General features: G+C 40.3%; 1 protein-coding gene across 4 annotated transcripts in view; it reads left to right on the top strand.

Annotated features, from left to right (window-relative positions):
• The window catches only part of Mtmr10 (myotubularin related protein 10), a 63504-nt gene that overhangs the window by 25219 nt on the left and 24665 nt on the right, over nt 1-13620 (top strand). For all 4 annotated transcript variants that reach the window (XM_027408071.2, XM_027408072.2, XM_027408073.2 and 1 more), the window contains 3 exons: nt 245-387; nt 7921-8011; nt 13559-13620. The exon at nt 13559-13620 is cut by the window's right edge and continues 119 nt beyond it. In XM_027408071.2, coding sequence (XP_027263872.1) covers nt 245-387; nt 7921-8011; nt 13559-13620 — 296 coding nt within the window. The remainder of the gene's footprint in view (nt 1-244; nt 388-7920; nt 8012-13558) is intronic.

Genomic DNA, 13620 nt, shown 5'->3' with positions numbered 1-13620 from the left:
CAATGCAAAGATCCTCTAAAATATCACCGAATCATAGAGCTAGCCTTCCAAAGTTCTAGGAGCCACAAGTAGATATGAAAAGCCAGGAAGTAGCATCCAGCAACAGGGTCTGCCCCGGCAGTGGGGTCTGCTCAGGCCATGGTGCTGCGGTGCTGGTCTCTGCTGCAAAGTTGTTTAAGGATACTAAGAGCATCAGGAAAGAACTTTGTCACATTCCCGCCTCCCCTTTTTTTTTCTTCTTCAGTGAATGACCACAAGAGGAAGCAGAAAGTCCTAGGTCCCAACCAGAAGCTGAAATTTAACCCAACAGAATTAATAATTTATTGTAAAGATTTCCGAATTGTCAGATTTCGCTTTGATGAATCGGGTCCTGAAAGTGCCAAAAAGGTAATGCTACTAAGCTTTATCAAATTCTGAATTCTGTACTATATTACTATTTTTAGTTATGTGGAAGTTGTTTTTATTTCGTTGATTGTGTGTGTGTATGCATGTCCTCTGACATGTGGTCAGAGGATCATTTACTGTAGTGGGGCCTCTTCCCACCATGTGCATCCCCAGGGTAAAACTCGAGTTCTGAGGCTTGGCTGGAAGCTCCTTTCCCTGCTGAAGCCTCCCCTGGCCTTGCATACATTTCTTAATTGCTCAGATGTTTAGGGGAAGTTACCATTAGTTTTCTCTTTAAGTACAGTTAAAGCCAAGAATATAAGGGAACCATTTTCTTGTGTTAGTTTATAGCTACTTTAAACTAATCTATGTATTTTTATTAGGTACTAAGATATTAAAGACTCATAGAAATAGGCATATTTTCTACTTTATGACTGTGCTATCCAGTTTCTTTCTTGATTTAAAAAATGTTGAAAACTTGGAGATCTTCTGTAATTGCAATTAGTAAGGCTTTTAATTTAGTACTAGAGAACTTTGTGAACAAAGTGAAAGCTAGACTCTGGCTTCATAAGAATTGGGTAAATGTATATTGTAGAAGGGACCTAATGATTATTAGTGGTTTAAAGAAACCTTAGTCAATGAATTTTACTCTGCAGAGGCAACTCAAAACTAGACACTTTTTAATTGACTTATTTCTCCCTTGACTTCCAGGGAATGCTTACTATTTACCCTCACAGTAAAAGTTAAGAGCAGAAACCATTTCTTTGGTTCTTTATTTTAGTTTTTCAGTAGGATGAAGCTGGTAGATCACCTGTCCCTCTCTTTGGTATGATGCAGAAGATGCAGAAAGCTACGAGAATTCCCGGGAGAAAGCCTGCTCCCCTATAGCAGGAACACAGCAGCAATGTCCTAATGGACTAGGACTGAGGCAGTGCTAGCCTACCAAGGGTGCATCGGTTTTCATGCTCAGTAGACTGCAGTCAAATTCCTATCGTTGCCAGTTAGGGCTGTCAGAAATATCTTAAGGCAACTAGCGGTCTTCATATCCTTTGGTGAGGAGGTAGTAGATTTGTCTTTAGAACCAGAGCCAGCAGTTTCTCTACTGGAAGGCAAGCTTGAGATGGATATCTAAAAATGTATGGCTGCTGGGACTGGAGCAGAGTGACAGTAGTGTATCTGAGGTAATGTTTTTATCTGCAGCCAACATAACCATCGCATAAACATTCAGCTTGATAACTTTAGTGGTTGGATTCTGCTGTTTGTGATGATGACATTTTACGTCAATATGCCCATTCTTAGGACTGAACAGGTAGAACACTACAGATAAAATATTTAGCCAAGGCACTGTCTCAAAACTTAAATATTTACTTGTAGTGCCATTGACCAATGAAGTTAGAACCTATGAAAACTTTATCGCCATGATGTGCCACATGTTGAGAGTAGGGTTACCACAGCACTTGTGAGATTGAGTTAACAGAGTGTTTTACCTAAGAAATTTAGAGTTGGCCTAGTTTTCTTTCAGAAGGCTTAAAGCTTCCCATTCTTACTGTATTTTTCAGAGGACATATTCAGTGAATGGAAATCATAATTATCTGGTTGCTTTATCGTACTTGCTGATTATGTTTTGGTGTTCATTTGGTGAGGAAGGTTTCATTTTTCAGTTGCTCACATTCTTCTTGGGTGTCCTAGTTAGGGTTTCTATTAAACACCATGACCAAAAGCAAGTTGGGAAGGAACGGGTTTGTTTGGCTTATACCTCCATATCATAGTCCCATAACTGAAGGAAGTTAGGACAGGACAGGGCAGGAGGAGGCAGGAGTTGATGCGTTGGCCCTGGAGGGATGCTGCTTACTGGCTTGCTTAGTCTGCTTTCTTATAGAGCCCAGGACCACCAGTCCAGGGATGGCACACTCACAGTGGTCTGGGCCCCCCTCCACCAATCATTAATTATCCTACAGGCTTGTCTACAAGCTGATCTTATGGAGGTAAGTCATCTTACCTCTCAGATGACTTAGCTTATGTCAACTTGACATAAACTAGCCAGCACTGGATGGGGGAGGGGTGTCTTTGGATAACTCCTTCACAATGTTCTAGGTTTTCAAAATAGAAAAGAAAGGCAGGCTGTGGCTTCTTTCCCTAAAGAGTACAAGTTTAGTTAAGAGGAAGCAGGGATAAATGAGTGTGAAGGAACAGTCACAGTGACAGTGTGACAGATGTGCTAATGCCAGTGGGTAGTCACCAACTGAACAAAGCACACTGAGCATCAAAGCCAAGCCTCCGACAATTCTTTTCCCAGTGTCTTACAAAGAAGTATGCCTGGTCTTCTGTGCAGTACTGAGGAAGGTGAGGGGCAATGGAAGCCATGGGGACAAAATAGAAGAAATCTTCCAATTTACATGTTTTAAATACAGAGTTGTATATGGCTAGCAAAACTCACTGTTTTTTTTTTTTTTTTTTTTTTTTTTTTAAATTTCAAGTGAAGGTTTTTGTGTCAGTTCAGTAGCAGCTGATCCCATAGCATATGCCTATAGTCCCAGTTACTGGTAGACTGAATCCAGAGGATCTAGAGCTCAAGGTCAGCCTGTGCTGCAAAAATGAATCCTGCAATTATGACTGTGTGCACCCATCGTCCAATGACAGTGAAGCAGGAGGATTACCTGAACTTAGCCAGGAGTTCAAGGCTGGCATAAGCAACACAGCGAGGCCTTCAATTGGGAAGTGAAGGCTCAGTTTATTTGCTTCCTGGGATCTTTAATGTTAACTTTCCTGTGGAAAATGCTTTTTTTTTTAATTTCTTCTAAGAGGATCAGGTATATGCTTAGAATTCTGTGATGCATGAACTGTGGATTGTTTTTTAAATACCGAAAGCATTTCTGTTTTTTGTTTGAAACAGGAATGCCCAGAATCCTAGTTTGGCTCACTGGTTTACATCTTGGTAAATGCTGCTCTAACACTGTCTGTCTAATTGGCTCTCTTTCAATTGTCTCCTGACTAAATTAGGTTAGTTTGTGCAACTGTATCACAGTGCTCTTCATCTTTACTATCTTTGTGCTGTCATGAGAAATATGATATTTGGTGAAGGTCTATCTAAAGAAAGGAGTTTAATGATACAGAATTGGACATTGCCCTTATAGAAACTTTGAACCACCATTTCCTTTTGATGGATCCTTGCTCAAAACTGAGGTTGAAAGAAAGTATGAAAAGATTTTTTTAATTGAAATATCTTCATATTACCTTTAATGATTTATCACTTTGAAAATACATGGTAGGTGGATCAATGGTAATTGAATTAAATATCTGATGTCTTTATTTTATTTTTGGTGAGAAATGAATTTCATTCATCTAGTTCTACAGTAGTGCTGAGAGATGGATCAGTAGTTAAGAGTACCTCTGCTCTTAGAGGGAACCCGAGTTCAGTTCCCAGCACCCATATCAGGCAGCTCCTAACTTCCTGGAACTCCAGCTCCAGGGGATCTCATGCTCCCTTCTAGTCACCGTGGACATTTTAGGCACAAACAAAGAATAAGGTTGGCAAGCCAGGCATAGTTGTACAGACCTGTAATTCCAGCATTTGGGAGGCTGAGACAGAAGAATACTTAATTCAAAGTCAACTTGAACTACATAGTAAAACACTTAAAAAAAATCAAAACAAAATACCAAAACCAGTCAATGTTGACTGTGATTGGGTAGGCCAAAGGTCAACCCCAGGAACTATCCACCTTGTTTTTGAAAGGTGGCTTGGAGCTTGCCAAGTAGCAGGCTAGGTTGGCTGGCCAGTGAGCCTCAAGGATCTGCCTGTCTGCCCCTCTACACCTCTGGGATGACAAGTGCACATTACTGCCCTCAGCTCCGTGTGTGTGTGTGTGTGGTGTGTGTGTGTGTGTGTGTGTGTGTGTGTGTGTGTGTGTGTGTGTGTGTGTGTGTGTTTGAGATAAGTTTTCTCAGTGTAGCCCTGACTGTCCTGGAACTCGCTATGTCAACCAGGCTGGCCTCGAACTCAGAGATCCACCTGCCTCTGCCTCCAGAGTGCTGGGATCAAAGGTGTGCACAACCACCTGCCTCCATCTCTTACTGTGGTTCTGGAGATCAAACTCAGGGCATTATGTTTATGCAGTAAGCATTGTGTGGACTAGTCTTCCTCACTAGCCCTGGTTTCAGTTTTCTTGGCTAGCCTGGATCTCAACATGTAGCCCAGGCTGGCTTGAAAGTGGTAATCCCATCTCAGTCTTCCATATGCTGGTGGAATCACAGATGTGAGTACACCTGGCTTGAGCTGTCATTTTTGCCTGAAACCTGATACTCCTCCTTGGTCTTAAGCCAAGATAGGGAACTTGGTTTTCTTGCAAATGTGGTAGAGCTAGAGATTCATCATCCCTTGGATTTGATGTCTCCAGTGCTGTGCTTCAGTTGGAAGATAAGTCATCTATGGGCTTTCCCTTTAAAAATTATTAATTAGGGAATATCTGCATAATAAGAATAATTTTACATGCAAACAAGATCTTTTTTAAAGATTTTATTTATTATGTATACAACATTCTGCTTCCATGTATATCTGCACACCAGAAGAGGGCACCAGATCTCATTACAGATGGCTCTGAGCCACCATGTAGTTGCTGGGAATTGAACTCAGGACCTCTGGAAGAGCAGTCAGTGCTCTTAACCCCTGAGCCATCTCTGCAGCCCTGCAAACAAGATCTTATAAAGACTTTCAAAGTCTCTTACAAGTAGAAGCCAGGAATTTGGACCTAGGCTTTTAAAACAGTGTGTTGGGAAAAGTGCAAAGACAATAGACATCTGTCTCTCTCTCTTCTTTGGGTGTTCCACAGAAACAACACGAGTCTCCTCCAGATATGCAAGTGTGCATATGCCTGTGCCAGCCAACAGTTCATGTATGCTTATAGTCATGCTTCTGAACAGCAAATTCAATCTGCAGTGTAGTGTCCCTTCTTAGAAAAGCCACTGTCCTGGAAGTCACTAAACCAAGCTTCAGTTTCACAGTATTATTTTCTGTCTAAGTGTGCATGCTGTTTGACATACCTGCCTCTAAGCTAGTGTGCCACTGTGTGATTTTTAAAGGAGCTTTAGAAATAGGCTGTCTTGGATTTTGGCTTCACACATGGGCTTTGTGCTCTTTTGCTTCATAAACATGTTCCATCATTAATGATCTGTGAATTTTTTCTGTGTAAATGGGCCTATGCAGCTTTTTAATTTTCTTAGAAAAAGCAATAGACTAGTTATAGTGGTGGGTAGCATTTTCATGATTACACTAGTAAGTGATCCACCTGCTAACATGTTTAATGCTGTTACTGCTAGCCACAGTGTCTGTCCAGAAAGTCACAGGTGATGCTATAGCATGCAGAAGCTTTGGTTTCTTGGGCTCCATCCAGGAAAATTTGATTAAGAGTCATGTGTACTAGATATGGCTGTTTACAAGTAAGTAGGGCTGGCTGAGAGGAGCAGTGAGCATGGCAGAGGATGTGGCTGCAGTCAGTCAGACACAATGTATACAGGCATGCTTTTGTCTGACCATAGATGACTAAGGGATCCTTGGAAAGGTAAGAGTTGTCTAGTGAGCAGGGTTGTGCAAGTACATGGAAACCATAGCAGATCACCAAGACAGCCAAGTAATTAACCAAAAACACTTTTTAGAAGAAGTGTAGATTTTTAAAATTCAGGGAAGCCCACAGAGGTACCATAAAACATGTCTGGCTTCAGGATGTAGTTACAGCAGCATAGCAAAATAGGGCAGCCGTGAAAAGTGCATTAAGTGTCTGTATGAAGTAAACATGTCCATGCAGACTTTGTCAAGGCATAGATTGAGAAGTTTTGCTGCTAAAAGTCCTTCAAGGAAGACTGTCATAGTTTCTCCTGTTGTTATGATAATAACTCTGACCAAAGCAGCCTAAGGGAGAAAGGGGCTACATCTCACAGTTCTAGGTTAGGAGCTTGAAGAAAGCATCAGGTCACATTACACCATAGTAACAAGAACAGAGAGGCTTGCTTTTCCTCTTGCACAATCTGAGATCCCCTGCCTAAGAAATGGCTCTGCCACTGTTAACCTAGTCAGGGCATGTCCAGAGGCTTGTCTGCCAGTGAGTCTAGGTTCTGTCGATGTGGCTGTTAATACTAAACAGCACGCAGGCTGATGTACATGATAGGAATTGCAAAGAGGAATGTAGGTAGTCTTACAGAGTTGTAAGTAGATCCTTCCTGGATGCTCTCTGTGGTTAGGCACCGAGAAATCAAGGCAATAGAAGTTTTAAGAAGTTTTTCCTTACATTAAAATCTAGTGACACCATGCCAGGCATTGGTGACACATGCCTTTAATCCCAGCACTCAGGAGGCAGAGGCAGGCAGATCTCTGTGAGTTTGAGACCAGCCTGGTCTACAAGAGCTAGTTCTAGGACAGCCTCCAAAGCCACAGAAAAACCCTGCCTTGAACTCCCCCCCCCCAAATAAATCTAGTGACAAGTTATGTATCCTTGGTTTATGTTTTAACTTTTTATGATAGGAAATGTTATTATCTGGAAGATGCTTTAAAATATTGTTTAAGCAACAAGCTGACAAATAGTCAATGCTTAATGGAATTTGCATCAATTCACTCCAAACACCACTGATTTGAAATGGGCTAACAATGAACTTTTCTTGCTTGCTCATTGTCAAAAGTGTATCATTCTGTTATGCTTCATCTCTAAGTCATATATAACCACTTTAAGAAAAGGCCATCTACCCTTCTTGCTCAACACATGCCTTAGATTTCTTTTTTCCTTCTATGTTCACTTAGGGCTATTTTCTTTCTCAGTCTCATCCATGGCTTGTGAACATGGAACACTGTCCTTCATTCTGTCCAATAGCTTTTGAGAATAATAGTGTTTCTATATTGAGAATTCCTTTGATGGTTAGGTATACTCAAGTTGTCCAATTCACACAAGTCATAGCAAGTGCTTAGTAGAGCTCAGGCTCAAGTTATCATTTGTTGGTTTGCTAGCCCATACTTTTCTAGTTGTAATCCTTTTCACTGGAATGTTTTTTTTTTTTTAAATGTACTTCTCTGTGCCAGCCATATCTTTATCTGTAGCTAGATATAGATACTCCTAATTTTAAGTTTTTGTGGCTGTTGTTTAGATTTAGATTTTTTTAATCCCTGAAGATTTTGAAAATCCACTAAAATTGAAACTTTGGGTTTTGTTGTTGTTGAGTGGATATGTTGTTACTGTCTTTTTTTGGTGTCCGCTTCTTTAGCTTTCAAGTTTTATTTACAGATAAAATTATTCCACTTAAAAATTGAATTTAGCAAATACACACTGAATATGCACAGTGTACTAATTAAAGATTGAACAGTGTCTTGGGGGCACAACAATGAATGAGATACTTGCCCTTAAATAGTTCTTTTATATTATAGGTCAATAGGAAAACATGTAAATAGTATCTGTAGTCACTGCTCCAGGACGATTCTCCCAATGACCAAGGCCTTATTGTACATTTCATTTAACTAAGTGTGTTAAATTCAAATTCTAAATGTAGAATTTTTCCTAGGTATGCCTTGCAATAGCTCATTATTCCCAGCCAACAGACCTCCAGCTACTCTTTGCATTTGAATATGTTGGGAAAAAATACCACAATTCAGGTAAATATGAAAATACTAAGTATTGTGACTAACTTTACATGTGTCCATTTTATTTGTTTGTTAGAGTTTTAGTGAGTATAGGGCTATTGCCTTCATACCTGCTAAGAAATAAACACCATGCACTAAAAGAGTTACTGTTTGTTAGTCTCTTGGAAGTGACCAGGCAGTCATAAGCCCTAGCTTGTAGGAGTCAAAGCAACTATTTTACCTGTAGGCACTGGTTTGTATTTTATGCTCAATATAACTCCTATTTTTATTTGGTAGCTCGAATTTTAAAACTGACAGAAAACCAAAAGATAGCTCAAAACCACAAAATTTCTGGCAAAATGTGATTTTATATAAAAGCTGAAATAGTTAAAACCTTTTAGAGAACTTTGTTAAGATTTTCAAAAAGTAGATATACCCTAGACAGTTTTGTGGTAATTAGTTTTCGTTCACTTTTCTGTTAGCTATGACATCATCATCAAGAAAAAATTAGATTTGATCATGTCATTCTGTTTTAAATAGTGTGTTCTAGATAATGTAATTCCTAACACAGAGACCATGTATCTCTTGTTACCCTCCCTGTGGGTTAGTGACTGGACAGTGACAGCTGCCAGAAATACATATTTTACCACTATTCAGGGAGGAAAAATTAATGAAAGATCCATTTGTCCCAGCATGGTCTAGGGCAGTGGCTCTCAACCTGTGGGTTGCAACCCCTTTGGCAAACCTCTGTCTCCAAAAATATTTATATTATGACCCATAGCAGTAGCAAAATTACAGTTATGAAGTTAACAGTGAGAATAATTTTATGGTTGGCGGTCACTACAACATAAGGAACTGAGTTAAAGTATCGCAGCATTAGGAAGGCTGAGGACCCCTGCCCTAGGGCTTATAGATTATTAACTGTACTAAACCTTTATACTTCTTACCTTAAAGCACAAGGAAGTACTTTGCATAACTTATGATGCAAGCACATTTCAGTTCTCTGTGGTGTCATGGCATATAAATGTGGCATTAGCACTTGGCACAGAGATGCTTTAAGAACATTTTCATGACTTTGAAAGGTACTTAGCAACACTAGAGATGGTACATGAAAATAACATCTCAGTACAGATTCATTTTCTACTTCATAGAAATTAGTTACATAATATTTGTGTCTTAAATTTTCTTATCCACATGTACAGTAATTATAATTTTGTCTTAAACAACACAGTTATTTTTGAAGTTAATATTTTTTTATATACATTCACTCCATATCTGGAAACAAAACATAAATCCTGAATGTCAGCCACAGACAATGAGCCACAAGCTCATTAGTGGGATACCCTGTTTTAAGACAGTAGCTAGTATAAAAATTTCCAGTCAGTCGTGGAAGCCTGCTTCAGTTTGCTGCGGCACAACCTGTTTCTTCATGCTGCTTTTTCTGGTAGGAATGATTTGGTGACTAAGTTAGTACTTTTGCAAAAGTGATGGCTTGGGCTCGTCAAGTACAGTTAACTGTACAGTTGGTGGCCTGACACCCGATTACTTTTTGGATCCTATCTCCTTCATTTCTTACAGGCCTCTCCATGTTTTCTAATAAACCAGTCCCTCTTCTCTTCTTATAACTGGCTGATGCCATTGGATGATTAGTAATTACTTAAAACATTCAGGAACACTTTTTACTAGTACAGCCTTCTAACTCCTCCTTCAGCAAATTCTTCATAAGCATAGTTCTGGCCAAAGTTTTACTCAAATTTCGCATAGGGTAACATCCTTTAATATCCTTCCATGCTGTTACAGAAGTATAAAGTGCATCCATAAGATCAAAAGAAGCCTGAGATTTGCACACAGTGCAGCCACAGTTCACTAATTTGTGAGTGAAAGATGCTCAGTTACACTTGGATGGCACCTTGATCATTGGCTGGATTAAAGAAGTCCCCTTTTCAGGCAGGTAGGTGGCAAAGGTGTCTCCACAAATAGGATCTGAAGTTGGAGATTCTCCCCTGCAGTTACCTGGGAAAAATTCTCCTACTGTCTTAGGCAGTGTGAGGTTTTCTTCTGTGCTCAGCACCAGATAAGTAAGAACCATTTCTGAAGGGGTCAGTAGCCACCCACACACTTGAGTGAGCATCATGGGGTGCAGGGCAGTGTGTAGCTCCATAGGCCTCAGAACAGCTGGTACATACAAACACCTAAAAATGCTACTGTATTTTCAGAGCCGTCCCATTAAAATGTGCACATTTTTAGTGAACTTTATTAATTTATCATTTATTTTATTTTATTTTATTTTATTAGTTCAAATTAGGAACAAGCTTGCTTCAGATGTCAATCCCTTCTCCCTAATTTATCATTTTTAGTAATATAGTCCTTAAATTAGTATTTCAGAATTCATTTTAAATGCTTATTTCAAAAAAAATATAGTATGCAACTGTTTGGAACAGTATAGGAATTGTCAGTTTGTTGCTTGGGTGCTTCTAGAGTTCTCAGTGTGACTATAAATGATGTGATTGATCTTGTCTCTTTAATGCTAGCTGCCAAAGCAGCAGAATCACTATAGAAACAACCATGTTTGCTCCCTCACAGGCTGTCAGGGTCAGAGTCTCTGCTAAGAACAACCTCAGTATTTTGAGGTTACCTTCTTTACCCTTCTCTATGACTTCTAATTCCCACCATACCAACACAGTGGTAGGCTTTCTTTGCATGCATTGACCATTCTTACTATCTTTCTTGTTACATGAGATCATTCTGAGTGCCAGTGGAGGGGTCAATTACATACAAGCTCTAAAATAATGTCACATTCTAGGACTAGCTATCTAAAATACCATAGAAAATGCCAGGGTCAAGAATGCCTAGTGCCTAGGTTCATTTAGTCTGTTGAAGAGCTCTGTGTAAAACCTGTCAGGTAGCCATCAGAAAATCCAGGTCTCCTAAAATGTCGAACTTTGACCAGCTTGGAGCTACAATCCTTCCAAGTGGTCCATGGATAGAGCAGCCTTTGGGGCTTTTTAGGAAGCACTAGAATTTGTAGTCTGTGCCTCAGATTACTTATCTATTGCCCATTGCATAATGAACTCTCTCCAAAGAAGACACAGAGCTAATGACAATGTAGTCAGTCCCAGCTGGTGAGAAACCAACAAGAGACACCTGCAAAATAGCACACACACATAGGACCCCATAATATTCTCAGTTTATGTTCAGAAAAATCTGTGTATTCTTAAGTAGGTCCAGGAAAATAATCTCAAATAGTAGAGCATGCTCATCTAAACATGAATTCAGTTGGGGATTTGCTGCTGAAGTGCTAACCCCCACAAATGAGTGGGTTCTTTTTATCCATATTCTGTGATGATTGTCCTGTTAAATGGCCAAAGCCTGTGGCACAGTGCTGAGTACTGCAGTGTTAGCTAGCTAGAATGCACCAGTGCTGAATAAAGCAGTGCTGGCTAGAAGGCACCATTTCTGTCTTTGGTTTTAGTGTTATTGCTGTTTGCTGCAGGTTCTGGGAAATACTCTATATCAAGTAGGAAAAAAAAAAAAAAAGAAGAAGCAGGTGTTGAGCCCTACTGAAAGTTCTTCTGTACTTACTGACTGATCATATGGGGTTTTCCCTTAACATTTACCAATATGATGAGTTGCATAATGCTTTAGAACTCTGTATTGATGAGTCAATTGAGTGTGAATTGGCCAGTGTACTTTCTAGGTGTTATGTTCCATAGTGAAAGAACTGGAGTGGAGTGGGATGTGAGGATATAAGCTAATTAGCATTATAACTTTTGTCAAACCCTGTTAAAATCAGACTCACTGCTGATTCTAAGTAAAAGCCTTATATGGATAAAATTCAGAATTCCTAACACAACACGTCAGACCCTTGGTGATCTAGACTAGTGCTCTCCAGTGATGGAAGTGTCCCTTCTTTTGCACTGTCATGTGGGGTACCCACCAGCTCCACGTGGCTGTTAAGCATTTTAAATGTCCTTGGTGTACCTGAATGACTGACATTAGTTTTTATTTATGTATTTATTTTGTTTAAATATAAATGGCCACTGTGGCTGGTGAGTGGTCCCATTCCCTAGTAGCACAGATATAAAGTCTAGCCTCATGTGATCTATAGCTGCTCTTCCACCACGCCTGGCTTTCCTGCTCTAGTTGTATGGATTCCTTGATGTTTTACCATCACCCCGTCTCTGCTCAGCATGTCACCTCCTCCTTACCAGCTACCTGGCAACTTTTGACACTTTCCTCAGGACTCTGTTCAGATGTTGTCAAGTCAGGATAGCTGGCTTGCCCATCCCTTTCTATATCTTTATTGTACATAGTTTATTCAGTGCTCATAGTTTTTATTCCCACTCCCTAATGTCTTGCTACAGCTTTCAGAATAATAGATTGAAAACTTGCCTTTCTGTCTTAGGCCTTACTAGTTCATCATAAGTTCTCCAAAAATAGCTGCCTTATACCAAGAGTTAATAATGAGAATTAACCATTGAGAATGGGGTGCAGCGTGTTCATATGATAATTAAGCACTTTTGCATGGCTACCGGAAAGAAAGCTGGAAACAATGGTAAATAAACAGTTATGTGAGGCGTCTCTATGGCCCAAAGAAGCCATTTCAATTTGATTCTTGTAGAAAAGGAGCATCAATGAAAGGCTGAGGCAAGAAGCCAGTATCATGAAACCGTTCTTTTGTGTGAAAACACCATTGGTTTTAGTGTAGTATAGCATCAGGTCAAGAATGTCAGCCTAGGAACTGCCACTTAAACCTGTGGCAGTGAGGTCCTGGGTTATATCATCACCCCTAGGCACATCAGACTGGCTGGCACAGCTCCTTTCCTGTGTTTCAGGTGCTCCCAGGCAGTAGGTATGCTCCTGTCTCTGGAAACACTCCTTGCTAAGGAAGTGAAGTCTAGACCCGCCTCCAGCCTCACCCTGTGGGACAGTGCTATAGCCTCTAGTGATACACAGGCAGCTTTGTCAGCTTCTCGAGTTGAGTGACCATACAGAACCAAGAATCATCTAGTGAACAGATGTGAACATGGTGCCAGAAAAACCAAAGTATTTTGAGGACTTGAAAATGGGTGAACCCATGAACTTCCTACCCCAGTGTGAAGAAAGTAAGCAGATGGCAGATTTGCCCCTCAGTTTGCAACAGTGAAATAATTGAGGCTCAGAAATAGTTTCAAAATGGAAGATAACTGAAAAACAAGGAGAATAAATGAACACAAACTAAGGGCATTAGGCATTGTTCATTAAATAAGGAAGTGCCTAGTGGACAAAAAGAACAATGTGTGGCACAGCAGCATTAGCAGCCAGCAGGATGGCTTGAAAGTCTTCAAAGCCAGGTTGGCCCACTCACCTTCAAGCACAGAGGAGATGAAGCAGTAGAAGAACAGGAAAGGAAAAGGTGTCTGTACAGCAGGAAAGAGCGGGCAAGGACCAGGGAATTGTGATGCAAAGATTGTAGAGAGACATGACAGATAAGGCAGGAGGGAGGCCACATCTCAGGGAATGCATGTGACAGAAAATAGAGTAAGCAAATGCTGCCTGAGAAAGGATAGTTTAACAAAATGAATCTTGCTTTTCCCATAGCCAGCAAAGTCAATGGAGTATCCTCAGGAGGTGGAGGAGTGTGGAGTGGAGCTGGCAGTGGT

Source organism: Cricetulus griseus, chromosome 3 (genome assembly GCF_003668045.3).
Source record: "Cricetulus griseus strain 17A/GY chromosome 3, alternate assembly CriGri-PICRH-1.0, whole genome shotgun sequence".
Taxonomy (NCBI): domain Eukaryota; kingdom Metazoa; phylum Chordata; class Mammalia; order Rodentia; family Cricetidae; genus Cricetulus; species Cricetulus griseus.
Note: the sequence above shows the minus strand (reverse complement) of the source record. Positions and strands in the feature narration are given on the sequence as shown.